Below are 26825 nucleotides of genomic sequence, written 5' to 3'. Positions count from 1 at the left end.
TGACCACAACACTATGAGATTAGAAATGAATTACAGGGGAAAAAACGTAAAAAACACGAACACATGGAGGCTAAACAATATGTTATTAAATAACCAAGAGATCACTGAAGAAATCAAAGAGGAAATCAAAAAATACCTAGACACAAATGACAATGAAAACACGATGACCCAAAAACCTATGGGATGCAGCAAAAGCAGTTCTAAGAGGGAAGTTTATAGCTATACAGGCCTACCTAAAGAAACAAGAAAAATCTCAAATAAACAATCTAACCTTACACCTAAAGAAACTAGAGAAAGAACAACAAACAAAACCCAAAGTTAGCAGAAGGAAAGAAATCATAAAGATCAGAGCGGAAATAAATGAAATAGAAACAAAGAAAACAATAGCAAAGATCAATAAAACTAAAAGCTGGTTCTTTGAGAAGATAAACAAAATTGATAAGCCATTAGCCAGACTCATCAAGAAAAAGAGGGAGAGGACTCAAATCAATAAAATCAGAAATGAAAAAGGAGAAGTTACAACAGACACCGCAGAAATACAAAGCATCATAAGAGACTACTACAAGCAACTCTATGCCAATAAAATGGACAACCTGGAAGAAACGGACAAATTCTTAGAAAGGTATAACCTTCCAAGACGGAACCAGGAAGAAACAGAAAATATGAACAGACCAATCACAAGTAATGAAATTGAAACTGTGATTAAAAATCTTCCAACAAACAAAAGTCCAGGACCAGATGGCTTCACAGGTGAATTCTATCAAACATTTAGAGAAGAGCTAACACCTATCCTTCTCAAACTCTTCCAAAAAATTGCAGAGGAAGGAACACTCCCAAACTCATTCTATGAGGCCACCATCACCCTGATACCAAAACCAGACAAAGACACTACAAAAAAAGAAAATTACAGACCAATATCACTAATGAATATAGATGCAAAAATCCTCAACAAAATACTAGTAAACAGAATCCAACAGCACATTAAAAGGATCATACACCACGATCAAGTGGGATTTATCCCAGGGATGCAAGGATTCTTCAATATACACAAATCAATCAATGTGGTACACCATATTAACAAATTGAAGAATAAAAACCATATGATCATCTCAATAGATGCAGAAAAAGCTTTTGACAAAATTCAACACCCATTTATGATAAAAACTCTCCAGAAAGTGGGCATAGAGGGAACCTACCTCAACATAATAAAGGCCATATATGACAAACCCACAGCAAACATCATTCTCAATGGTGAAATACTGAAAGCATTTCCTCTAAGGTCAGGAACGAGACAAGGATGTCCACTCTCACCACTATTATTCAACATAGTTCTGGAAGTCCTTGCCTTGGCAATCAGAGAAGAAAAAGAAATAAAAGGAATACAAATTGGAAAGGAAGAAGTAAAACTGTCACTGTTTGCGGATGACATGATACTATACATAGAGAATCCTAAAACTGCCACCAGAAAACTGCTAGAGCTAATTAATGAATACGGTAAAGTTGCAGGATACAAAATTAATGCACAGAAATCTCTTGCATTCCTATACACTAATGACGAAAAATCTGAAAGAGAAACTATGGAAACACTCCCATTTACCTTTGCAACAAAAAGAATAAAATACCTAGGAATAAACCTACCTAGGGAGACAAAAGACCTGTATGCAGAAAACTATAAGACACTGATGAAAGAAATTAAAGATGATACCAACAGATGGAGAGATATACCATGTTCTTGGATTGGAAGAATCAACATTGTGAAAATGACTATACTACCCAAAACAATCTACAGATTCAATGCAATCCCTATCAAATTACCAATGGCATTTTTTACAGAGCTAGAACAAATCATCTTAAAATTTGTATGGAGACACAAAGGACCCCGAATAGCCAAAGCAGTCTTGAGGGAAAAAAACGGAGCTGGAGGAATCAGACTCCCTGACTTCAGACTATACTACAAAGCTACAGTAATCAAGACAATATGGTACTGGCACAAAAACAGAAACATAGATCAATGGAACAAGATAGAAAGCCCAGAGATAAACCCACGCACCTATGGTCAACTAATCTATGACAAAGGAGGCAAAGATATACAATGGAGAAAAGACAGTCTCTTCAATAAGTGGTGCTGGGAAAACTGGACAGCTACATGTAAAAGAATGAAATTAGAATACTCCCTAACACCATACACAAAAATAAACTCAAAATGGATTAGAGACCTAAATGTAAGACCGGACACTATAAAACTCTTAGAGGAAAACATAGGAAGAACACTCTTTGACATAAATCACAGCAAGATCTTTTTTGATCCACCTCCTAGAGTACTGGAAATAAAAACAAAAATAAACAAATGGGACGTAATGACACTTCAAAGCTTTTGCACAGCAAAGGAAACCATAAACAAGACAAAAAGACAACCCTCAGAATGGGAGAAAATATTTGCAAACGAATCAACGGACAAAGGATTAATCTCCAAAATATATAAACAGCTCATTCAGCTCTATGTTAAAGAAACAAATACCCCAATCCAAAAATGGGCAGAAGACCTAAATAGACATTTCTCCAAAGAAGACATACAGACGGCCACGAAAACATGAAAAGATGCTCAACATCACTAATTATTAGAGAAATGCAAATCAAAACTACAATGAGGTATCACCTCACACCAGTTAGAATGGGCATCATCAGAAAATCTACAAACAACAAATGCTGGAGAGGGTGTGGAGAAAAGGGAACCCTCTTGCACTGTTGGTGGGAATGTAAATTGATATGGCCACTATGGAGAACAATATGGAGGTTCCTTAAAAAACTAAAAATAGAATTACCATATGACCCAGCAATCCCACTACTGGGCATATACCCAGAGAAAACCGTAATTCAAAAAGACACATGCACCCAAATGTTCATTGCAGCACTATTTACAATAGCCAGGTCATGGAAGCAACCTAAATGCCCGTCGACAGACGAATGGATAAAGAAGTTGTGGTACATATATACAATGGAATATTACTCAGCCATAAAAAGGAACGAAATTGAGTCATTTGTTGAGACGTGGATGGATCTAGAGACTGTCATACAGAGTGAAGTAAGTCAGAAAGAGAAAAACAAATATCGTATATTAATTCATGTATGTGGAACCTAGAAAAATGGTACAGATGAGCCGGTTTGCAGGGCAGAAGTTGAGACACAGATGTAGAGAACAGACATATGGACACCAAGGGGGGAAAACTGCGGTGGGGTGGGGATGGTGGTGTGCTGAATTGGGCGATTGGGATTGACATGTATACACTGATGTGTATAAAATTGATGCCTAATAAGAACCTGCAGTATAAAAAAACAAACAAACAAAACAACTAATACTAAACTTTCATTGGGTTATTTGTATGGAAATATGTTAATATAAATGTTTCAGACATTACATGAAATTTCTAAACATCTTATATGTTCTGGTATAATGTTATAAGTCATAATCCTAGTTATTACTTTAAAATGTATATCTCAGAAATAACTAATTTTCTTGTCAACTGCATTATTATGAACTTTCATCAAATCTTTAACTGTGGTCATTTTTAAGTCTTTTGTCATTTACAGACAGTTCTGGGTGTACTCTGATGCTTTTGCAAATATGTTCCTATAAAAGGGTTTCATCCTCAAGAAATTCATGGAAAAGACTCTGACAAGTACAGGTTTCTGGTAACTGACTGTACTGCTGAACTGAATGAATAAGCATTTTCAGAACTCTAATGAAAAACTGATGAACTCATAAAAGTGCTAACAAAAGATCAAGATGAAAAAAAAATTAATTACATGGGACTGAGTGAACTGATGAGGATGAGTATAATTTTTGTGACTTTCTGTTTGAATTAAAAAAAAAAAAAATCCCACAAGGACTCAGAGGCAAAGAATATACAAATGAATTTTCACGGCAAAGTAAAGGAGCTGTTACAGTGGAGGATTACTGGACCGAATGTCAATATTATGACATAGTATGAGTGTGTTTCATGTTTGGTAATGGCAATCATTGTTGCTTTTGTTGTGGTCATCCATGTACAATGCTTGGTGTCAGTCTATTTATCTCTTGTAAAAATAAAATACAGTGTGTGTGTGTGTGTGTGTGTGTGGAAAAAAAAAAAAAGAGGTGGACAGAGGGCAAGCAAAGGAGATGGAGAAGGAGTTGTCAGCACAGGAGAAGGACAGCCAGGACACAGTGGGTCGTGGAACCAAGTGAGGAGAGAGTTGCAAGGATATGTCAGATACAGCAGGGAATCAAACAAGAAAAATGATTCAGAAATGATCACTAGATCATTGAAAGGTCATTGGAACCTTGGTGAGAACGGTTTCAGTCCCTGCTCCCTCCCCAAATCCTCCTCTCCCCTTAAGAGAGGCTACTCAGTGAACAACAGACTGAGCTGCATATTTGGCTCTGGCTATGCTGTGGTAGCATCCTGAAGGCCCAGTCCGTGGGCAGAAGCTGCAGGCTGCTAGGAGAGCCGGCCTCGGGCATGGGCACCATCTGTGGCACACAGCACCAGGCCTGCACGCAGCAGGCACTCAGCAGAGGCTGCCTGGCAAATGCAGGTGAGCCCAAGTACTTCCTTATAATTTTGTTTCTGGCCATGGCCCCTGCTTAAAAGAGGCCTTTCTCCCAGATAAATGAGGACATTTGCTTTCTGATGCAGGCCACCCTTGGTAAGTTAGGGCAGTAGGTGCCTGTTGTCCTGGGGCCTGCTGTCCTCTCATTAAGCAGAACCTGGAGGTTGCAGATCAGTGGAGCTGGAAAAAGGAGTCCGGGGGCAGAGAGGCTCTTCTGATCTCCAGGCCCTTCCTGACCATCAACCTTTCACCCTGTTTCCAAATGTGAAACTACCACACAGAAGCACAGTGTATAAGAGTGTGTGTGTGTTCGTGTGTGTATGTGTGAAAGGGTTCACTTCTGGGACAACCCAAGCCTCATTAAAGCTCGCAATCACGGTTAGTGGAAGGGACCTTAGGCTAGTTAGCCCAGAATCAGAAAACCTGGGCTCTAATCCCAGCTACATGAGTGCTCTGTGACCTCAGGCAAGTTACATATGCTCTTCTGAGGTCCCTTCCTCTGTGAAATGAGGGAATGGGATAGATGATCTTTGAAACTGTGACTAGTAACAAGCCCTTGATGCTTTGATTCTTGCCTGAAGTGAAGGATTGATGCGTGTGTCTGCAAGGGTGGGGAGAGGTGGGGCAGGAAGGGCAATGGAATCCAGGTATCTGTGCCCAAGCACCAGCAGGGTTCAGCACTAAGATAGGGTATTTGAGCTGTCAATCAAAGAATTCCCTAGGAGTGGAGGGCGGTACCTGGTTGTCTGGGAACCCCAGGGGCTCTGAGCTAAGAGATAAGGGAGGTAACCCTAGCCTGAGGGACCATTCCAGAAAGCCAGCTACAGAGAAGATCGAAGGAGGTAAGGCGTTTTGTGTCTGGGGCCCCAAGACCTGGTGGGGGCAGCCGGGAACGCCTCAGGAATGCGGGCCTCAAAGAGACAGGATTCCTGGCTGTTCTTAGGAGCAGGGGGAGTTTCTTTAAAAAGAAAATGTATCACTTCTGCCTGCTTCTCCTAAAGAAAAAAAAAAACAGGGAGAAGAAGAAGCAAATGGGAGGGGCTGAGAGCTCAGCTACTGAATCTTTTCCACTCCTTTTCCTGTCTCTTGGGAGGAGAGTTCATGAAAAGGCTTTGCCTTTCTGGGGGGAGAGATACTAATGGGAAACACGTGCTGATGAGAGAAATGTATTTGGGTTTAAGAGTGCCCTGGAGACCAGAGCAGGATGTTGGGGGGCTGAAACTAGCAAGCAGACAGAAAGCCAAGGAGGTAGGGGGGAAAGGGGTTCCCCTTGAGATAGGGAGTAAGCAGTAAATGGAGAGACAGTAGCGCTGCTCCTGGAAGTTGGCTCCTTGCCAATCCCATGGCCTATGCAGCTTTGTGCCACCAGTGCCTTGTGTGGCTCCCGGCACACAGCAGGAGCTCACTGTTTGGTGAGCTGACTTGAACTATACCTTGAGATTAGACAGCAGGAGAACCTAGAAATGAGTGGATATCTTTGGAGGCACAGGGTGAAGGAGATGGTGGAGAAGAGGCCCTGTATGTGCTCTGTTCATTCATCCATTCATTTATTCATAATAATAATCTAATGATCTATAAAACTTTTTCATCTCATTCAATAAGCATATATTGAAAATCTACTATGTGCCAGACCCTTCAAGTTGCTCCAAATCTAGTAGGGGAGATAGACAGGAAAGTCAATAATCCTAAACCCAGTGTGTTAAATGCCATAAAGGACATAAGGTGCTATGGGAGTGCAGAAGAGGGACCCAGTTGGTTGAGGGGAGGGGCTTTCTGAAGGAAGCTTGCAGTGAGCCTTGGAGGACGAAAAATTAGTCTGGACATTAGAGTGAGAGTTAATATGGTGTTCAACGGGTTAGATGAAGCAAAGTGAGATGGCAGAGAGAAATCCTTGAAACCCTGAGGGTCACACCAGGGCAGAGGTAGAGCTGAATTGCCTAGAGGGATAGTGCTTTGGAGGAAGCCAAGGATGACATACTGCCCCCTCTGCTCCCAATCGTCAGCACTATGTCTTCCCTCAACACTGCGGATACCCCGCAAGAGCCCTCACCCTCGCCTTCAAGCTCCAAGAAGAAAAAGAAGACAAGAAAGTGGCCACGGCAAGAGGCCAGCATCCAAGCCCTCACCAGGGCTGGCCACAGGGCCCTATTGGCTGGTCAGAATCACAAGGCCTTGACCAGCTTCCAGAGGGCCTTCCTCCTGGCTTCCAAGTCACCACAAACCAGGGACATCCCTGTTCTCCGGGCCTGTGCCTTCAACCTGGGGGCTGCCTACGTGGAGACTGGGGACCCAGCCAGAGGGCTTGAGCTGCTCCTACGAGCTCAGCCTCAAGAGACAGCCCAGGGCGGGTGTCATGGCGACCAGTGTTTCAACGTGGCTTTGGCTTACCATGCCCTGGGCGACCTGCCTCAGGCTTTGGCTTGGTATCACAAGGCCCTGGGCCACTACCAGCCACTAGGTGACCAGGGGCAAGCCCAGGCAAAAATGGGAGCCTGCTACCAGGCTCTGGGACAGCCTGAGCTAGCAGCCCACTGCCTGCAGGAAGCGAGCCGGGCCTATGCCCAAGCAGGGCAGCCCCGGGCTGCAGCCCTGGCACTGGGGGCTGCAGCGGGCTGTATGCTGAAGAGCGGGCAGCACGGGGTGGGTGATGTGGTGCAGGTGCTGGAGGAGAGCCGGAGGCTTGCTGAGAGGAGCACTGAGCGAGGACTGCTGGGTGAGGCCTTTGGGCAGAGAAGTTGTGGGATCTGGGGAGATTAAGACTTGGTGATACTCTGAGAAGTGGGGTGGAAGCAGAGGCATTTCTGAGGGCTGGGGGAACCCTGGGAGAGTGGGACAGAGGCTGCAGCAGTACAGCTTCAGCTGCATCTGACCTGGCTACCACTGACCTTGGCCATGCCCTCTAGGGCAACTCTATAACGACCTAGGCCTGGGCTATTCCCAGCTCCAGCTGTTCCCGCTAGCAGCAGAGGCCTTCCGGCAAGCCCTGCCCCTGTGCCGGGGGCCAGGAGAGGAGGCCACGGTGCTTAGAAACCTTGGGATGGCCCACAATGCCCTCGGCAACTATCAGGAAGCCCGGGAGTTTCACCAGAAGGCTGCCGACACGCACGGTGGGTACCAGGGGCTGGGGAATGGGATTGGGGCCAAGGGACTAAGAGGTGGTTCCAGCTGGGGCCCGGAGGCTGAAGAGTAGATGGACGTTTAGAACTAATTATGGGACTGGGAAGTCCAGAACAGGGGAGTGAGGGTGTGCAGGGGGTGCAGGAGATGGGATAGCCAGACAGGACAGAGGGTCATGGGCCCAGAGGCTGAGGCCTGGGGTTGGGAAGGCAACAATGGGCAGAGGGAAGAGCCCTGGCTGGTAGAGGAGGCCTGAAGTGGAGCCAGTGCTTCCTCTAAATGATTGTGTGACATTTAGCGAGTCATTTTTGCTTTCTGAGCTTCAGGTTCTACATGTATAAAAATGGAGCTATTAATACGTGCCTTGCCTGACTCCCTGGATTTATACGTGGCTCAAACTAGCATGGGGGAGGCATTCAGGCCAAAGCTCAGGACTGAGGAGAGGCTGGGTTTCACGCGTTCAGGCCTCTGTGGTGCATCTGGAGGTGTGCCAGGGTTGAGCACAAGGACTCCTGGCAACCCTCCCTTTGTCTTTGGGGGGGTAGGGTCCTGATGCCCCAGCAGCCAAAGTCCTCTCTTAATATGGGGCGGGCTCTGTCACCAGGCTCTGTGGGGCAGCGATGGGAGCAGGGCCGGAGCTTTGGAAGCCTGGCATTTGCACTGAGCCAGCTGGGAGACCACAAGGCTGCCAGAGACAACTATCTACATGCTCTGCAGGCTGCCCGGGACACTGGTGAGGGTGAGGGGGTTTGCAGGTGGCTTGGGGTGGGGCAAAGGCTGAGGATCCTTGGGGCTGGTGGGGAGGCAGATAGGGGGACTCGGGGTGGGGAGTACCTCTGGAGGGGTAGGGAGCTGTGGGAGGACCTCTCAGGCTGTCTTCCCCAGGGGACGTGAAGGGGCAATGGCAGGCCTGTGAGGGTCTGGGGGCTGCTGCAGCCAGACTGGGGCAGCATGACCAGGCTTTGAAGTACTATAAGGAAGCGCTGGCCCGGTGTCAGGTGAGACCCTCCATCCCGGACTCTAACTCTTCCCCAGTATCCCTCCAGCTGTCTCCTGCTGTCCTTTCTCTGGCTGACATTCCTGCCTTCTCCCCACCATTCATTCACTCGTGCAATGTGCATTGAGCACACTGTGTGCTAGGCCCTGGGACACTACTGAGAGGAAGAGTCCATCTCTGTCCACAATTCTGGGCAGGCGGCGGCAGGACCCTGGCAAAGGCATGGGGATGGGCTAGAAAAGAGGGGAGACAAAGTCCCCTTCCCTCCCCTTTTCCTGTTTCTTTCTTCCCTGATCCCCAGAGGACCACAAAGCCCAGGCTTCCTCCGTTACCCCGTTATCCACTCTCTCCCCAGAAGGAGCCAGATTCTGTGCGAGAGCGGCTGGTGGCCAAGCTGACAGACGCCATAAGGACCCACTTGGCCCGGGGTGGGCTGCTCCCGACCCACACCCTGGTGAGCTGACACCTGAGACAAGGAGCAGGGGGTGGGGAGAGGTTACCCAGAGAAAGGGGTGGTGGTGAGCAGAGCTGCTGTCCTCAGGGCTGCTGCTGCACTTGACTGCTCATCTGTGTTCATCTGCCCTGGGGCCTGCATATGGGATATATATCACTTTCCAGAGGCCACCTGGGGGTGGGGAGGTGGGCGGGGGATTGTGTCACGTCTCCAACACTAGGGCTGTGCCAGGGCCTTGGCTGAGTGGTAACTAGCTCAGTGGGTGAAAGCCAAGGGGTGCCTTCAAAGATACTGAGCCAAACCTGTGAGCAGGTGGAAAGGTTTGTCCTTGGCTGCAGTTCCCCAAAGGGCCACAGGATGGGAGCAGTGCTCCAGGGACGTTCCTCTCTCCCCTCCCTCCTTCGCTAGGGGGCATTTCTCTGTGGGTCTCTAGCCTTGTCCCTCCTTCTCTGACTCCTTCTCCCCCTCTCGCTACCTCCCAGCTCTCTCAGCAGGTCAGTGTCTCTCCAGCTGCCTCCTCCCTTACACTCTGAGATTTCTCAGGCAACCTCCTACGCCAGGAATTGAAAGTATACTTTACTATTTGTTATATTTATTTACTAGGTTTTATGTTCTCTTATTTGAAAGACTAGGACACCATATTTATAATTTGCAAGTAAAATTAAATTAGCCTGGTATATGCAGAGGACTGGATTGGGGGTCAGAAGAGCTGGGTTCCATCTGAAGTTGGCCACCGACTTTGTGTGACTTTGTCCCGGAGGCCCCAGGCAGGATGAGGTGGTCATTAAGCTCTGGCCAGGTCTGATAGTCCATGAGCCCGAGTTCTAACTTGAGAGTTACTAGCAGGGCCCTTAACACAACAAAGGGCATTGACCTGTAATTTCATCCTCAGACACAAGGCACAGCCCAGCTGTCTCTAGCACTTCTCTGTCTCTCTGGGGCCATTGTGTGTGGAGAGAACGTACATGCACACCACAACCACAGCTGGGATGGCCATTTTTCTGAAACTGATTCCCTTTACTCCCCTTCATTCCCAGACCTCAGCTCCAGGGGGGCCCCAGGCTCCAGGTGGGGCCTGCCCTGTGGTGGGGACCCCAGCCAGGGGGGGAAAAGGCACAGCAGGAGTGCGGCACAGGTGAGTGAGTAGGGCAGGCAGGAACAGAGCTTCAGGTGTGGGTATGGCCTCTGGAGGGTGTTGGGAGGTGTCACAGACTGTCAGTGGCCGGTGGGATCTGGGGAGGAGGGGATCTGGCTGGAGTGCCACTCTGCCCCCTGTTCCCTGCCCCTACAGATCTTCCAACAGGTGGGAAGATGAGTTAGAGGAGGGCCACGAGGGGAAAGAGGAAGAGTCGGCGAATGTTCTCACGACGTCTTGGGCACCAAGACTGGAGCGTGAGTCTAAGTAGGCTGTTTCCAGCTGTGCATCGCCCTCCCCCAAATGGGAGACTCTCATTTCCTTTATCCCCACGCCCCACTCTGTCATTTCCCCGCCTCAGGTCTGATACTGAGGCCGCCCCACACACACATTGTATTCCCAAACCCAGGACTAGGCCTCCCCACTTTCTGCTTGTCTCTCAAGGCCCTGGCCCATTTCCCCTAAACCCTTTCCTGAATTGCCTCTTCCTCCCTGCTTCTGAGGCTTTCCTAACATCTCGAACTTTGTATCTTAGGGCACCAAGGCTTTCACACCTACTACATGCCAGGCACTGGATGCTTTTCTTACCTTAGCTTACTGTTTACTAGTCTCTTCCCCCAAAGGCTTGGCACTCTGAGGACAGAGTTCCTTGCTACTTGGTGACTTGAATTCACTGATGTCTTCTTTTCAGCGTGTTTTCTTCCAGGCATCAGTGACACTGGTGAATCATCCCCAACTTTAGTCGGCCCAGGTTTGCCAAGCACCTGCCCTGTACAGGTGTCTCCTCTGTGTACAGTAACCAATACATCCCCTGATACCCACCCTCCTTGTTCTTCTCCCAAAGATGTCTCGTTTCCACCATGATGGTTCTTGGTGCAGAGAGGCCTGTGATGAATGTGTTTGGTCCTCTCCATTCAGGTCCAAGACCCAGGGCCCATCTCTCATTTGGAGGCCAAGAACCCCTCAGAATGGAGAACCCTGGCCTTCTGGTCACCAACGGCCCCCACAGCAAGAGGTGGGTCCCTGGGGGAAGGGAAGAGGCCTGGAGAATAGATAAAAGAAGTAGGAGAGGGTATGGCTTTGGATGACTTTAATGGAACATGATCACTGTTAAAGTTGGGGGAAGATGTGGTCTGGTGCTTAGGAATATGGTGCTTTGAGCCTCTTTGTCTTTGCCCTTTAGCAATCTGAACAGCCCTCACCCGGCTCTGGAGGCCCAGGGTGTCCCCTGCCTCCTGCATAGCCTGAGTGTAGGCCTCAGCGAAAGGGAGAGTCCTGCTGAATTGGGGGACAGGCGGCTTAAGCCTACTCCCTCCTGCCCTGGAGCCTGCGAGCAGAGGTAAAGGCCAGAGAGGGTAACAGAAACTGGAGCCAGGGCAAGCTGCCTTCTGTTCGCTCCCTAGTCACTCCCATTGGCAAGCCCCTCTCTGCCTCCTTCAGGTCATCCAAACAGCCCAGGGAAACCCCCAGCAGGAACCCTCAGAGGAGATCCACTGAGTCTGGCTTCTGCAGGATCATGTGACCCTCCCCTACTGGCCACAGCATGGCCCCTGCAGTACCTCCTCAACATACCCACTTCAGGGCCTTCTGGGGCTGAGCCCCTTCCCAGTCATTCCCAGTGAGCACTATATGGACACGGAATACAACGTCAGAAAGCGGGCTCCGGAGCAGGCTGGACAAGGGCTTTGCAGTCTCAGCACTGAGGTGGTCTGTGTGCTCCTCGTTGGGATTTTTGTACTCAATAAGCAAAAGAAAAATGAAAAACGGATGGTGAATTTCTCCCCTTTCCTTCTGGATTCAAACCTCACAGTTGCTAAGGCCCTTGCCAGTTCTTAAAACTATGACATCTTGGTTAAGAGGCTTTAGAGTCACTGACTCCATTTTCTCACGTGGGAAATGGTGATCTAATGCTACAGAAGATACGCCTTAACCAACCAGTGGATGCATTCCTCTTCCTCCAAGAAACATAGCAGATGCTGGATGCAGGCCCCTCAGGCCTGTAGCAAAACTGCTGCCAGCAGCTGCAACAAGAATATTATGTAACACTGATCACTTAGCACATACCACACACTGTTCTGCAAAGTGCTTCACAAGTGTCTTCTCCTTTAATCCTCACAGCAGATGAATCCCCTTTCACAGATGAGGAAAACAAGGCACAAAAGTTAACTGGTTTGCCACCCAGGTCACACAACTAGTAAGTGAAGCTGCGATTCAAACCTAGGCAGTGAGTTGAGTACCTTCTAGAATGCTGTGCAGTCAGTTCTACTCCCCCAGTTAAGCCATTGCTTACCGAGTTGGTTGTGTTTGATACCAAATGTGTTTATTCCAGTTGTGTTATTGTAATTTGTAATTTAATTAAATTGATGAACTAAGAGTGTGAAAACAAGCAGTTTCTATGAAAACTAAGTTGAATCCTTAGAAGACGTGATTCAGGTGAGTCACCTTAAAAACTGCTGTTGAATTAGATGTAAGCAGAGAGACTATTACAGATTGGGGGAAAATCATAAAAATCTAGATGAATTTTGCACTCAGTTTGCTTCAAATATACAATTAATTTTTTTTCCACCTTAAGGACACAAACTGCAAATTGCAGGTGATATGTAAGTGGTGAAGTTTATGAGATAAAGAAAATGGAGAACTACAATCTTTGGCCCTATCCTCAAAGACAAGACCCTGGTCACACTTTGACAGATGGCAAATGAATGGGTTTTTTTGGCCGTGCCATGTGGCTTGTGGGATCTTAGTTCCCCCACCAGAGATTGAACCCTGGCCCTCGGCAGGGAAAGCGTGGAGTCCTAACCACTGGACTGCTGGTGAATTCCCTGTATTTTTTGTTTTAAGTCGAAATAAAATTATCTACTCCCAGTCATGTCAGATAAGAGCATGTACTGTACTGTGAATTACTTCACAATGAAAATTTGAGGATGCATTAAAATATTTGTAGAGGACCTACTATGTTCCAGGCACAGAACTAGGTGCAGGGGACACAGCTGTTAATCTTCCTTATCTAAATGGAGCTTATTATCTTGTCAGGCATTCAAGATGTCTTGATTGGGATGCAGATTCACTGACTGTAACAAAAACCAATATAACATGGCCTTTAAGTAGAGAAGGAAGGAAGGAGAATGGATTTTGAGGGACAAGTAGCAGCGTCTGCCACACGAGAGTATTGCTACTGGGTCAGGCCAACCCAATACCAACCATCATTGGCTCTACCATTTCATAGCTATATTATCTTAGGAAAATTACTCGACTTCTCTCTGCTACTCAATTTCTCATCTCTAACATGAGGATAAAAATACATCATAGGATGGACAGGATTAAATTAGATAATATATGTAAAGCATCTGGAACTCAGCAGGTGCTCAATCCACATGCCCTTCTTAAACTGGTTTTGAAGGCATTTCCCAAAGAACACTCCAAAATCTGAAAGGCAGCAAGGTGGACTAGGGCACTTGGGCACTGCCTTCCTGAGGATAGCCCTCATTTGGATGTTTCAGAAATTCTGAGTGTGTCATAATTTTATAGTTACGTCTCATCAGAATGAAGTCAGCAGTTGACAACCCTTTAGTTACATAGTTCTGCATTTGGAGAGGCAATTCAGCATAGAATAATGCTTAAGACTACATACTCTAGGGGCTTCCCTGGTGGCGCAGTGGTTAAGAATCTGCCTGCCAATGCAGGGGACACGGGTTTGAGCCCTGGTCCAGGAAGATCCCACATGCCTGCCGCGGAACAACTAAGCCTGTGAGCCACAACTACTGAGCCTGTGCTCTAGAGCCCACGAGCCACAACGACTGAGCCCACGCGCCACAACTACTGAAGCCCGTGCGCCTAGAGCCCATGCTCTGCAACAAGAGAAGCCAATGCAATGAGAAGCCCGTGCACCGCAACGAAGAGTAGTCCCCGCTTGCCACAACTAGAGAAAGCCCATGCGCAGCAACGAACACCCAACGCAGGCAAAAATAAATTACAAAAATAAATAAAAATAAAAACACTGAAGATCACTGCATACACAGCAGCCCTTACAAAAAAAAGACTACATACTCTAGGTCAAGCTGCTTGGATCCTAGCTCCACTGACAGCTATCACTGTATCATTGGACATGTCACTCAACATCTTTGAGCCTCAGTTTTCTCATCTGTAAAATGGGGATAATAACAGAGTTGTGAGGATGAAATGAGATGATTCATGTCAGCACTGGGCACATAAACTCAAAATGTTATCTATGTCAAAGAAGCATGCTTCACATTGTGTTTTAGAAATGAATCTTCAGAATTACCAAATTAATTTTCTCAAGTAGGCCTGTAGGGAGTCTTGACTAATATATAAAAGTGAAACTACATATATACCGGTGAAGTTATAAAACAAAGTTAATGAGGTCTTGTATAAGATCATCCAATTGTAATGTAAACCCTACATTTCAATTTAGATGAGTAAACTCAATGAGTAAACCACAAACAAAGTCTAACAAAAACAATTTTCCACCACAATCCCAGTCTGATACATTCAATTTCCCACAACAAACATGTAAAACAAACATAGATGAAGGCCAAGGGTACAACCCATAGGAGATGTTAAACCTCTTATAATTAAAAAGGAGACTATCAGAAGAGTAGTTAAAAGCAGGAGGGGTTCTTGTTTTCTCAGTGAACTAGCCGGGAATGGAATTCATGATACAGAAAAAGAATATACTAGCATAAAAAAAAGACCTTCAATCCTGTAATAAACCATAATGGAAAACGGAAAAAAACCCCCACAAAAACCCAAGCCCTTCATTCCACCTGGATAATTATCTTTATCTTAGTGCCTTAATGTAACCGGTCTGTTATTCCCCAAACTTCTCTCTTAACCCGGCAGGAGTGTTTGCATTCTTAAAAGCTCTTGGGTTACAAGTTTAGTCTTCCTCTCCAGGTTTTTCTTGAAATATTATCGTGACCTGGAGTCTAGGGTTTCAACTACATTTTTAATCTTGGCATACTCAACCTATTTAAGGTTTATGGTTTTCTATTTCCACAGCTATTACCCGATAAAGAGCGATAAGTATTATGTATGATTAGGGAAGTACAGCGTGCTATCCTGGTAAACAGAGATAGGGGAAGCTAATTTGGTGGGGAGAGGGGTCCTAAGTTATATGAAATGCTTAGCAGTGTGAATAAGAACATTAATTTATTGAGCCCTATGTACCAGGCGCTGTCGACGGCTTTGCATGGATTACCACCCCATGAAGTATGTACTCGTATCCCCATTTTATAGACAGGAGACTGAAACCTGGAGAGCCATGTTCACTCAGTCACTAAGTGGTAGGGGAGGAACCCGGGCTACCTGCTATGCTATACAGCTTCCTGAAAGAGCTACGAAAAACAAGAATTATTATCAAAGGGCGGTTGGAAGCAAAGCACTTTGGGTCATCTGTGAGGCAACATGAAAATGCTCCCGCGAAGGGCTGGCATCTAGGCAAGGCGCCCGGACGAGGTGGGGCCGGGGCGGGAGGGCACCCGGGGCGCTGGCGCGCACAGTAACGCGCGAAGGAGCGGTGGAGTCCCACTACTGGTCCCGCCAGCCCCATGACAGCTTCCGTCAGCGGTGCGCGGGGCCCCGGCCTCTCGGGGGCGGGGCGAAGGGCCGCGCATGCGCCGGGGCGGGGGCGGGGGCGGGGGTTGGGGGGAGGCGGGCGCGGGGCGGGGGCGCGCGCTCTGAGAACTGAATGTCCGGGCTGCGGGCGCTCCTGGGGCTCGGGCTGCTGGTTGCGGGCTCGCGCCTATCGCTCCTTAGAGTCCAGGCCGGCGCCTGTCGCGCGGGAGCCACCTGGTGGGGGCCGCAGCGGCTGATCTCGGGTGGCCGCGGGGACTCAGAGGTCATGGCGAGCTCAGCAGTGAAGTACCTGAGGTTGGACGGGCACGTGCTCTCTGGGCGGGCACGCGGGGAGCGGGACTTGGGTGGAAGGACCCCCCCCTCCCAGGGGCGGGACCTGGGCCGCGCCGCCTGCGCGACGGAACACCTGAGGGGCGGGGACTCAGGTTGTGGGTTTCCTCAGCCAGGAGGAGGCCCAGGCCGTGGACCAGGAGCTGTTTAACGAGTACCAGTTCAGCGTGGACCAACTTATGGAGCTGGCCGGGCTGAGCTGTGCCACAGCCATTGCCAAGGTCAGTGGCACAACTCTCCACCCAAGGGGCAAGTCACTGTGCAAGCCACCTGGCCTAGGCTCAATGAAGTGGGAGGGACGGCCAGGCCGAGACTGGGCTGTCACTGCCCAAAGCCCCTCTGAATCCCCTTTGACTCTGCCTTCAGGCATATCCCCCCACGTCCTTGTCCAGGAGTCCCCCTACTGTCCTGGTCATCTGCGGCCCTGGGAATAACGGAGGAGATGGCCTGGTCTGTGCTCGACACCTCAAACTCTTTGTGAGTATGCGGGGAAGGGCTGTCGGGTATGAGGTTTCCAGGACCTGGGCTTGAATCACCCCTTTCCTTTCCTCACAGGGCTACCAGCCAACCATCTATTATCCTAAAAGGCCTAACAAGCCACTCTTCACTGCACTGGTGACCCAGTGCCAGAAAATGGACATCCCTTTCCTTGGTGAAATGCCCCCAGAGGTAGGTGGTTCCAGTTCACTGCCCTCCTCAATACTGCTGCCTGTGTTCTGCTCTTCCCTCACCTTTCCAGGCTGAGCTCATTTGCTTATCTTCCTTTCTAGAGGATTAACTCTTAGAGGGCAGGGATAGTGCCTGACACAGAAGATGCCTAAAGCATGCTATCTGAATGGAAGTGGTGTAAGAGCCTTCTCCGTAAGGCGTGCTCCATGAGTTCCCAACACTACCTTCTCTACAGCTTCATTTCCCCTTAATTTCCCCTGGTCACTTTTTTTAAAAAATTAATTAATTTATTCATTTATTTTTGGCTGCATTGGGTCTTCGTTGCCGCGTGCGGGCTTTCTCTAGTTGCGGTGAGCGGGGGCTACTCTGTGTTGCGGTGCGCGGGCTTCTCTTGTTGCAGAGCACGGGTTCTAGGTGCGCGGGCTTCAGTAGTTGTGGCACGTGGGCTTCAGTAGGTGTGGCTCGTGGACTCTAGAGCGCAGGGCTCAGTAGTTGTGGGGCACGGGCTTAGTTGCTCCACGGCATGTGGGATCTTCCCGGACCAGGGCTCAAACCCGTGTCCCCTGCATTGGCAGGCGGATTCTTAACCACTGTGCCACCAGGGAAGCCCCACTCCTGTAACTCTGCAGCCAGTTCCTCTTCGCCTAGCTTGCAGTAAACACATCATCTGCATCTCCTGGGAGCTGAAGTCACTGCCTCATCCTAAACCCTTTCTTCAGATGTTTCAGATCTTGGATTTAGGAGTGGGAAACTTGAGAACTTCTTTTTAAAATTCCTTAACACATTTTATAGGTGAAGAGACTGAGATGCAAGAGAAGGGAAGTGATTTGTACAAAGTCACAGAACCAGATCACGGCAGAGCCAAGACCAGAACCTGTCCCTCCTGACTTCCAAGTCTCAGGCTGTCCTACACTGTAGCCTCCCCAATGGTTGGCAGGCACTCAGAACAGAAAATGTGACTGGATTCAGCTTGGCCTCAATCAGTGACCCACTTGCACTTAACTCTAGGCCTCAGAATGCCATCTGAATGAGATAAAATTATATTTGTGCCTATGTGAATGGTCTGTGGGTACAGAGGACAGCCCTCTCCTGTTAAGGGTTCTTTGTGCAGCTGCCGGCTCTGACATCCTTTCCTTTTTCTGCTCTGCCACAGCCCATGCTGATTGATGAACTATACGAGCTGGTGGTGGATGCCATCTTTGGCTTCAGCTTCAAGGGTGATGTTCGGGAGCCATTCCGCAGCATCCTGAGTGTCCTGAATGGACTCACCGTGCCCATTGCCAGCATCGACATTCCCTCAGGTGCTGGGTCCAAGGAGGTTGGGGGGATTGGGGCCCTGACCTGCCTTGAGGTAGGTACTAGGATTCCTGGTTCTTGACTCAAGGTTCAGACCAAGTGTAGAGGTGCATACCACACCCAAAGTAGGGCTGGGGAGCAAAGAGTTCAGGAATGCCCTTTACAGTGACTGTCAGAGACCAGAGCCCAGGCGTACATGGACACGATTTCCTCAGGTGGGGACCCAGGGGGCTTCCCACTCTTTTAGGACTAGAGTAGAGCAAGGTGTGGAAGGGGACTGGACATCTGGTCTTTTCTGCTCTTTCTGAATACCACCTTCTTTTCAGGATGGGATGTGGAGAAGGGAAACTCTGGAGGGATCCAGCCAGACTTGCTCATCTCCCTGACAGCACCCAAAAAGTCTGCAACCCAGTTTACTGGTCGCTACCACTACCTGGGGGGTCGTTTCGTGCCTCCTGCTCTGGAAAAGAAGTACCAGCTGAACCTGCCACCCTACCCTGACACCGAGTGTGTCTATCGTCTGCAGTGAGGGAAGGTGGGCGGGCATTCTTCCCAATAGATTTAGTTCCTCTCTCCCAGAGCTGTGGAGTCCTGGGAGCTCTTCTGGCAATAAAGGTTAAGAGATGGCAGGAGGCAGAGAGCAACACTGGAGATGTGGTGCCCTCTCTCTGGGGGAACAGTATGCAAGAGGGGTTGCTATGACATTTGGGGGCAATGACAATTCACTTTCAGATGCTAAAAAAGGCTCCCAAGTGAGGTGTGCTGTCCTTTACACACACACAATTCTTATCAGGGATGCAGACAGGGAGCTGAGTGAGGTTCTCTAAACTTTCTCCTTCCACTTAACAGCATAGCAAGACTATAGGAAGTTAACAGAAGGAATTTCTTCAGAGGCCTCTAAGGAAACTAACTTGTATTCAGGACCTTCTCAGGCTGAGAATGGAGATGACAGTCAGGACTTATATATAGGCTAGGAGACCAAGCTAATGTTTATTCAATTTGGTATAGTTAGAAACTGGCAACCTATGGGCTGAATTTGCATGTTTTTCTTAGCCTTCACAAAATTAAAAAATCAGTACATTTCTCATAGGTCTATATTTTCAGCTTCTTTTGGCCAAGATGCCCCTTCAGAGGCTGTCTGCATTCCCGTTCCCACAGCCCCCAGCATCCTTGTCCCTTAGCTGCCCGGTCCCTGCAGGTGCTTGAGTTCACCATCTCTGGCTTAGACGCTGTAAGGGGGAAATGTGCCTGCTCCCTCAAGTCAGACACGGCACTACCGCTCTCCTCTCAGCGGACTACTGTTCCAGAGCTGTTTCCCCCTTGGGAGGGACTCCTCACTGAGAGGGTGCACAAGACCTGCACCAACTCAGGTCTCTGAGGCTTCAACTCCTGAAGAGGACTCGATCGGGCTGCATCTTGACCTGGGCTTCAGTTTCTCTTCTTCTGTTTCTTCTTTTTTGCTCTCTGGTCAGTGTGGACTCCAGGTCTTTCCTCCTCTGGTTGCTTCTGCCTCTTCTTACCTCTGCCACTTGAGCCCGTGTATGCCTTGCTCTCTGCTGTCCTAGTCCTGCCATCTTCCTCATCTCCTTTATCCCTTACACGCAAGACGTCCTCCTCCTCCTGATGCCGCTGTCTTTTCTTCTTGCTTCTCCTACTTTTCCGATCACTGCATGATCTGCTTTCTGCTTCTCTGGTCCCACCATCTACAACAGCCTCCTCCATGTTCAAGTCTTCCTCATGCTGCCTCCTCTTCTTCTTCCTTTTCCTGAGGGACTGATCAGTTTGTTCTCTGTTTTTCAATTCCCCAAGCCCACTTGTTCCTGTGGTCTCTTCTTCCTCATGCCTTACAGCTGTTCCTTCTCTCTCATCTGTGATACCTTCTTCTTGATGCCGTCTTTTCTTCTTCTTGCTTTTCCGGACACTCTGATCAGTGTGTTCTGGGTACTCTTCTGCATTCCTTTCAGTTGCCGTAGCCTCTTCCTCCTCTTTCTGCTTCCTTTTCTTTTTCTTTTTTTGTGGGGGCTTGCTCTCAGACTGCAGTTGAGGGACCCCAGGGTCCTGGCCTTTGAGACAAGCCAGGAAGGCCTGCTCCTGGGCCTCTAACCGAGCAAGCTTAGCCTTCATCGTGATCCCAAGACGGGCAGCCCTGAAATAGATGGGGCCCAAGTCAGAGGGAGGGTATTGGGGAAAACAGGCCTAATCTCTGAGACTGCGGGGAAAGTTCGTAAGGGAGGAGCTGCCTGTCTTCAGGCAGCTTCAGAAATGGGCAGAGAATAGGAATCACTTTCTCTGGGGTGAAAAGAGTGGCACAGGGTTGGGCTTGTGATGGGGAGAAAAGAAGGGAGCCCAAGAAGCTAACCGCTACTTACTTGTGTGCTGTTCGCCCCTCACAGGCTTGGAGCAGCATCTCATCAGTCAGACTGTTGGGGAAGGGCAGGAATCAGGAATTACAAACAGATCTGGTGGAAAGGCTTGACCTCTCCTCCCCTCTAAAACATTCCTTCAGCACTGAGTTCCTATTCAGGACCCGGCACTTTTCTAGGTGTAGGGGATACAAAGATGAGTACAACACATTTCCACCCTGAAGAAGCCCACAGTCAAGCATTACACTTGGTCCTTTCTTTTGAGATTGGAAGGCATCTCCTCCCACATGCCCCTAGCACTAAAAAGAAGTCTCACATCTTTGCAGGCTTGGGCCCCTGGCTGTCGTCATCACTGCAGCTTTCCAAGTCCTTGTCTGGCTTCTCCCCACTTGAAGTCAGTGTGGCCGTCTAGAAGGAGGAATCATGGGGGTGGACAAGGCCCACTCAGCACCACCACCATTGCTCTTCCCTCCTGGAAAGGGAAGAGCAGTGATGCCACTGCCACCCTGAAGAGCCACTGGCACAAATTTGTCAGCCCCCAACATCGCTCCTTGCAGCCCCACACAGAGGTGTGCCAAACTGCATACATCAACTTTGGGCAGGAGGTGGGCTGCAGTTGGGGGTGGGTGGGGTGGGGGCAGTCCTGGCCTCCCTGGCTCACAGCCAGCTAGTGGACAGAACAGGAAGGGAGGAAGAAGTGCTCTGGGTCATCAGGTCTTCATAGTGGGACAAGTGCCCCCTGGCGGTCATCCCATGGTGCCAGTAACGGACAATAAAGATGCTACTTTTCATGCCCCTCCCCCCATACCTATGCACAGTACTTTAACCAGGTTAAGAACCTACTTTGGGCTAAGAGGTTGGGGATAGAGTGGAATAAGGATGAGATGGTTCCAGCCCAGATGGAATCTACATGGTTGAGGGGTAAAGGAATATGTCAGAACATAGAAAACGATGATGAAAGTGTTGTCTGTGCTAGGGGAAGGGTACCCTACTCAGGCTTCAGGGTTTGGGGAATAGTTACTACAAGGAGCTGAGCTCTGGAAGACAAGAAAAAGGTCAGCAGGTAAAGGGGCAAAGGAAGCAGAATGTCCCAGGCAGAGGGAATAGCATGTGCAAAAACTTGAAAGTGAAAAAACATGGTACCTTAAAAAGATTCAGGTTCCATCTGGCTAAAGTGTAGAGGTCCTGAGAGGTGGCGAGAGACAGGCTAAGAAAGAAGGCAGGGACAAGGCATGAAGGGCCATGTGAGCCAGTCTGACACATCTGGACTGTGTCATCCTAGGTCAAGGAGGAGCCAGTGACAGAATGAAATTTGTGTTTTTCAGAGAACACTGGATGCTTTGTGGAGGATGAACTAATCGCGGCGGGGTTTGAGACTAGAGTGAGGAGTATAGTTATGAGGCTGTGAAAGAAATGAGGCAGGAGAGGATGATGGTCTGAACTGGGGCAGAAGATGGCAACAGAGATGAATGGGAAGGATTTGCTAGATAATACATAAAGCCCTTAAGGACACAATAGAGGATCGTTAAATGTTAGCTCCCTTCTATTGGCGGGCTAGAAAAGGGGAGTCTCAACACCTGGGTTCTAGTCCTGTCTGCCATTACTAGCCAGCTGTGGGCTCTTCAGCGAGCCACTTTCCCCCCTTTTGGCCACATCTGCAAAATAAGGACAATGGGTCAGATAATCTTGCAAGTCTCCTCCGACTTTTAAGTCCTCTGAATTAGACATCCCCTCCCTGCCCTGCTCTGACAGCTCCTGACTGTGCCCCACCTCCCACTCCCTGTTGCTGCCCCCTCAGCAGATGGCAGGGATACATTCAACCTGAAGATTTCAATTCTTGCTGAGGGTCTGGGCAGTCTAGGTAAGCAACAGTGAGGTTGGTCACAGGAACCCACTGTTAGGACAGTCCTGAGAATAGGTAGGGCGTACAAGGCAATTGTTCAGGCCCCAGGGGAGACCAGGGAAGGAAAAAAGGATGGGCCGTCTCACCCCCAGCCTCTAATACCTTCACAAACTTCTGATACAGCAGGTTGGGCTTGGCATGATCATGATGGGTGGTCTCCTTAGACAGGCACCTTATCTGTACTCCATCCTGTGGGGGAGTATCCGTGAGTGGGTGACATGCCGTGTCTCCCTCACCCCCACATGTCCCAGGCCCTCATGGTTCATGTGCCTACTATTAGAGCTTATACCTGCCCAGTTTTCACTACCAAGCTGGCCGCAGTCTTGTTGAAGAGATCATTCCACCAGTAGTTTGTGAACTCTTTGGCAGGGTCGTGTCCCACCTGCCAGAGGAAGAAGTATGAACTCAGGACCTGTCATTCCCCTCCCTCCCCCTATCCTCAAGGCCCCCCTCTCCCATCCACACTGACCTCCCTCAGCCTGCCCAGTCTTACCCCATGAGTGTCCTGCTTCAGCGTTACCCTGAGGGCCTGGGTGATGCCATTCTCCTTCCGGCCCAGGCCTTTGCCTGCAAACAGTGAATGATTTGGCTTATTCCACTCCTGCCCCAAGCCCTCACAAGGCACCCCCAGCACATGCCACTCCTTGCCATTTCACATATCTAACTTTGGGCATGCTCCGTCCATCCTGGAAGCCCTCCCAGTTGCACTCTTTCTAGCACCTCTCCATGCAGTCCTCCCATTTTGAGCCCAAACTATCTTTCCTTCATAATTCTCTCAGAACAGAAGTCGTGTCTCTTCCTCCCCCTCCCAGTCCTCCGAACCACTTATTTCTCACTATCCACCATCATATTTCTTCCCTTCTTCCCTTTTCTGGAAATGTCAGCAATTTTCTTCTGCAAATTTCCCTTTAAACTAACTTTCCTCCTCCAGTTGAACGGACTACATAGGGGTTAATCCAGGATGATGCCTCTTCCCTGGGCAGAGGGTAGTGAGGGAGTTGGGGGGATGTGAAAAGGGCCCCATGGGAATCACCTTGGGTCCATCCATGCTTTAGCAGCTGCTCCTCAGCAAACTTCATCCCACGACTCTTGACCTCTGGGGTGACACTCATGGTGAGAAAAGAGTCACTGTCCTCAGGCCCTCACCAGAGAAGAGAAGGGGTCACTATCTTCCCTTTAAGAGGAAAAAAAGAAAGTGCCCAAGTCATCCATCAAATCCATCCTGACTGCTCTTATAAGAACTCTTTCCTGAAGCTGGAGCAGAGACAGAGGAAATAGGCCTGGTCCTTGGGGAGCTCCCTGTCCGACCACTGAGAGGTCAATGTCAACATGTTGAAAGCCAAGAAGACCTGGTATTAATAATAACACCCAAATGTATGGAGAATTCACTACATGCCAGGCTGTGCTAAGATTTTACATGGATCATTTCGTGTACTCTTCCCAGCCCGGGAAGATTTCCTGAACTTTACATTCAGGAAAGTATTATATCCCTGTTTTACAAATGAGGAAACTAAAGCCTAAAGAGGTTAGGTGACTTGCTCAAGGTCACACAGCTGATACATGTAGAACTCAAACCCAGGAAGCCTGTCTGCAGAGTCCCCACTCTTTACCACTACCTGATAGCATCTCCCACGATTTATTACCACGTAAAAACAAAGCAAGGAGGTGCTTGTTAACCTGAGTTATAAGACAACAGTACTTAATAGAGCCCATATCCTATACCTGTGCCCCAGCATTTACACTGTCCTCTCAGTGTGAAGGCTACGTGCCTCTTCCCCACTGTCTTTCAGTCTTGTTGGAGCACCCCTTTTGAAACTGTCCAGCTTAGGAAGGGCGCTCTTATTGAGCATTTAAAGCGTAACGGAGGGGTTACACATATTGCTATCCTGTCTCATTTAATCCTGACAGTCCTGTGAGATACACCTTATCCTTATTTTACAAAGGGTTTTTTGCCTGGGGTTACACAGCTGGTAAGAGATGGAGCTGGAATATGAGCTCAGGTTGCCTGACTCCAGAGTGGCCCACTTTCTATCACATTCCCAACTACAGTCATCCCTCAGTATCAGCAGGGGATTTGTTCCAGGACCTGCTATGGATAGCAAAACCCACGGATGCTCAAGTCCCATACTGGCCTTCCGCATCCCAGGATTCAACTAACCACTGATTATGTAGTACTGTAATATTTATTGAAAAAAATCCACATGTAAGTGGACCCATGCAGTTCAAATCTGTGTTGTTTGTCAACTGTAGTTGCATTTCTTTAGAGTCGTTCAGGTGTTCCTCATTTTGGACTCCACAATGGCACTGTCCGACTTATATACCAAATTTGTCTCTGAAACGGTTAAGATGGCTTATTACACAAGACATTCAAAACTAAGACTATCACTGCTGACTTGAGTCACTAAAGTTAACTTGTACTAAGATCATTTATTACAGGCATTGCAGACCATTTTAAAAGCTGATTAATGGCACTCCTGGAGTAACCCTCTGGCCTCCCCAAGTGACAACTCCAAAGGCTAAAACTTTCAGTTGTGTTTAAGAATGTCTAGTGAGTATGCTAATAAAAAAAAAAAAAAGTCAGACACATCAAGTCACCCCTCCTAAACATTACATATTAGGCTTAACAACGATGACCAGTCTGGTTAGGTAGGAAGAGTAGCAAATTTAGGAAGAATCACATTTCTGTTCACATTTCTACTGTGAAGGATGATTACTTGAAAACCTAATTGACACCTTGAGAGTCCCAACAGAAAAGCACTGAGTGAAGAAATGGCCCTATCTTGCTTCTTGATAATGCAAGAGAAGTAAAATTCAAACACTGAGGCCTTTGAGGCCACCTCAAACCTCTGCTTCTTCTCAGAAGTTATTTCTAATCTATTAGCCCCCAGATTTCAATAACAACAACCACCAACACGTGCATTTACTCAATGCCAGCCTGCTGCTAATTGCTGCACACACATTATTTCATTTAATCCTCCCAACAACCCTATTAGGAGGTTTTTTTTTTTTTTTTTTTTTTTTTTGGTAATTGACAAATGGCGCTGAGAAGTTTAGTTACTTGTCCAAATCAAACAGCTGGCAAGTAGCGGATCCAGGATCTCAGGCATTCCAGAACTGGTGTTCTTAATCACTACATTCCTCAGTCTCATAGACGTTTGTACTTTACGCTGTAAAACCTACCACTGCCTGTCCCTTGTCGCAGTAATTCGAAACTATACGCCCTGGTTTTATTACCCAACCCCGGTGTACTTAATGCAACTCCAAGAATCGAGAATGCGTTCAGTCGTCATTCGTTGAACTGAGTGACATAGATGGTAATTGCTTTAACCGACCTAGAACGGATAACTGGACAGAAGCAACTAGATCCCAGGCTGTGCGCCACAGTCTTTGTGAAGGCTTCTAGCACACTTTCAGGAACTGTTTTCTTTCCAGTCAACCTGAGTTTTCTGGAGAAGGGGCCCAGGGCCACCTTCCTTACAGCGATTCCAAAGAACCGGCAACCCTTTCCCTAGGCCTCCTTCCTCTGAGGTCTAAACTCCAGCCCTCCCCCCGCAGTTTCACTAGGGTAAAACTACTCTCCTGCTCTCACATTTGCTCCTGAGCCCGGGCTCCGACAGCCACCGTTCGGGGGACTGTAGGCTCTTACCGTTAGTGCAAGGTCCTCTCCGCAGAAACATGTGCCAGACGTGATCTGTGCGCCGCCATCTTCCCGGAAGTGCCGTTTCGGTCGTTCTAGGCTGTCGAAACCATAGAGACGCACGCCGGAACCGAACTCTCGGTCGTCCCCGGAGGGGACAACTGTGTTGTGCCCATTTCAGGAGATCCGGAAAGTGTTCTGTTTACTTCCTCCCTGCAGGTCTAAATGGCCGCGGGACTTCAGTCCTATCCGGCTCTATTGGGATGCCGAGAACAGCTTTGGGTCCGACACTGACTAGTTCCAGGCACAAATATGAGGAAGGAAAACTTTAGGGGAAAACATCGAGAGTGGCCTGAGAGATTCGTGGAGGCAGAGATGGAGGTAGCACCTCTGAGGTGATTTGCGGGGATTAATACTCAGCCTGCAGGGACAGTTATTTATAAAATCCTAGAGATGAGAGGTTTCAGTAGGTTCATCAAACACTTTTTGACTCACCACTCTGTGCCAGGACCTGCCCCTTTTGGTACTGGTGATACAAAGATGCGTAAGAGAGAGCCCTGACTTCGGGGTGCACCTAGTCTAGCCCAGGGAAAATCGGGACCTCGAGTGGGACTGGAGAGAGAGGGAGGATCCCGGAATCCATGCCAGGTTGAGGTGTTTGGACTTGCCTTTTAAGTATTAGGGTCCATTGAGCAGGGGAGGGAAAGAACATATTGCAAACAAATCAACAAGAGAGGCT

The 26825-nt window shown here is 48.4% G+C and overlaps 3 protein-coding genes across 5 annotated transcripts; 2 read left to right on the top strand and 1 right to left on the bottom strand.

Moving 5' to 3' along the window:
- Positions 1 to 1585: 1585 nt before the first annotated feature.
- Positions 1586 to 11935, top strand: TTC24 (tetratricopeptide repeat domain 24). 2 transcript variants are annotated; one of them, XM_082414824.1, is made up of 11 exons: positions 1586 to 5432; positions 6594 to 7303; positions 7494 to 7697; positions 8312 to 8440; positions 8593 to 8705; positions 9060 to 9158; positions 10196 to 10293; positions 10450 to 10550; positions 11212 to 11308; positions 11477 to 11632; positions 11734 to 11935. In XM_082414824.1, exons 2-11 carry the CDS (start codon positions 6598 to 6600, stop codon positions 11813 to 11815), a joined length of 1785 nt encoding a protein of 594 aa, XP_082270950.1. In that variant the 5' UTR covers positions 1586 to 5432; positions 6594 to 6597; the 3' UTR covers positions 11816 to 11935. The 2 variants fall into 2 exon arrangements, with proteins under 2 accessions (XP_082270950.1, XP_082270949.1); XM_082414823.1 differs by having other exon boundaries at positions 1586 to 7303.
- A 4020-nt stretch (positions 11936 to 15955) lies between these two features.
- NAXE (NAD(P)HX epimerase) lies at positions 15956 to 19268 on the top strand. Of its 2 annotated transcripts, XM_082414879.1 has the most exons (6): positions 15957 to 16182; positions 16331 to 16439; positions 16585 to 16695; positions 16774 to 16887; positions 18041 to 18188; positions 18510 to 19268. In XM_082414879.1, the coding sequence occupies exons 1-6, from the start codon at positions 16001 to 16003 to the stop codon at positions 18710 to 18712; spliced, it is 867 nt and encodes a 288-aa protein (XP_082271005.1). In that variant the 5' UTR covers positions 15957 to 16000; the 3' UTR covers positions 18713 to 19268. The 2 variants fall into 2 exon arrangements, with proteins under 2 accessions (XP_082271006.1, XP_082271005.1); XM_082414880.1 differs by lacking the exon at positions 16585 to 16695 and having other exon boundaries at positions 15956 to 16182.
- Positions 19155 to 26231, bottom strand: GPATCH4 (G-patch domain containing 4). The gene is made up of 8 exons (XM_082414838.1): positions 26096 to 26231; positions 23483 to 23623; positions 22943 to 23016; positions 22739 to 22831; positions 22552 to 22638; positions 20863 to 20954; positions 20553 to 20603; positions 19155 to 20329 (listed from the first exon to the last, which is right to left on the bottom strand). The coding sequence occupies exons 2-8, from the start codon at positions 23559 to 23561 to the stop codon at positions 19612 to 19614; spliced, it is 1194 nt and encodes a 397-aa protein (XP_082270964.1). The 5' UTR covers positions 23562 to 23623; positions 26096 to 26231; the 3' UTR covers positions 19155 to 19611.
- Positions 26232 to 26825: the final 594 nt, after the last annotated feature.

Source organism: Balaenoptera physalus, assembly GCF_965194825.1.
Source record: "Balaenoptera physalus genome assembly, chromosome: 1".
Taxonomy (NCBI): domain Eukaryota; kingdom Metazoa; phylum Chordata; class Mammalia; order Artiodactyla; family Balaenopteridae; genus Balaenoptera; species Balaenoptera physalus.
Note: the sequence above shows the minus strand (reverse complement) of the source record. Positions and strands in the feature narration are given on the sequence as shown.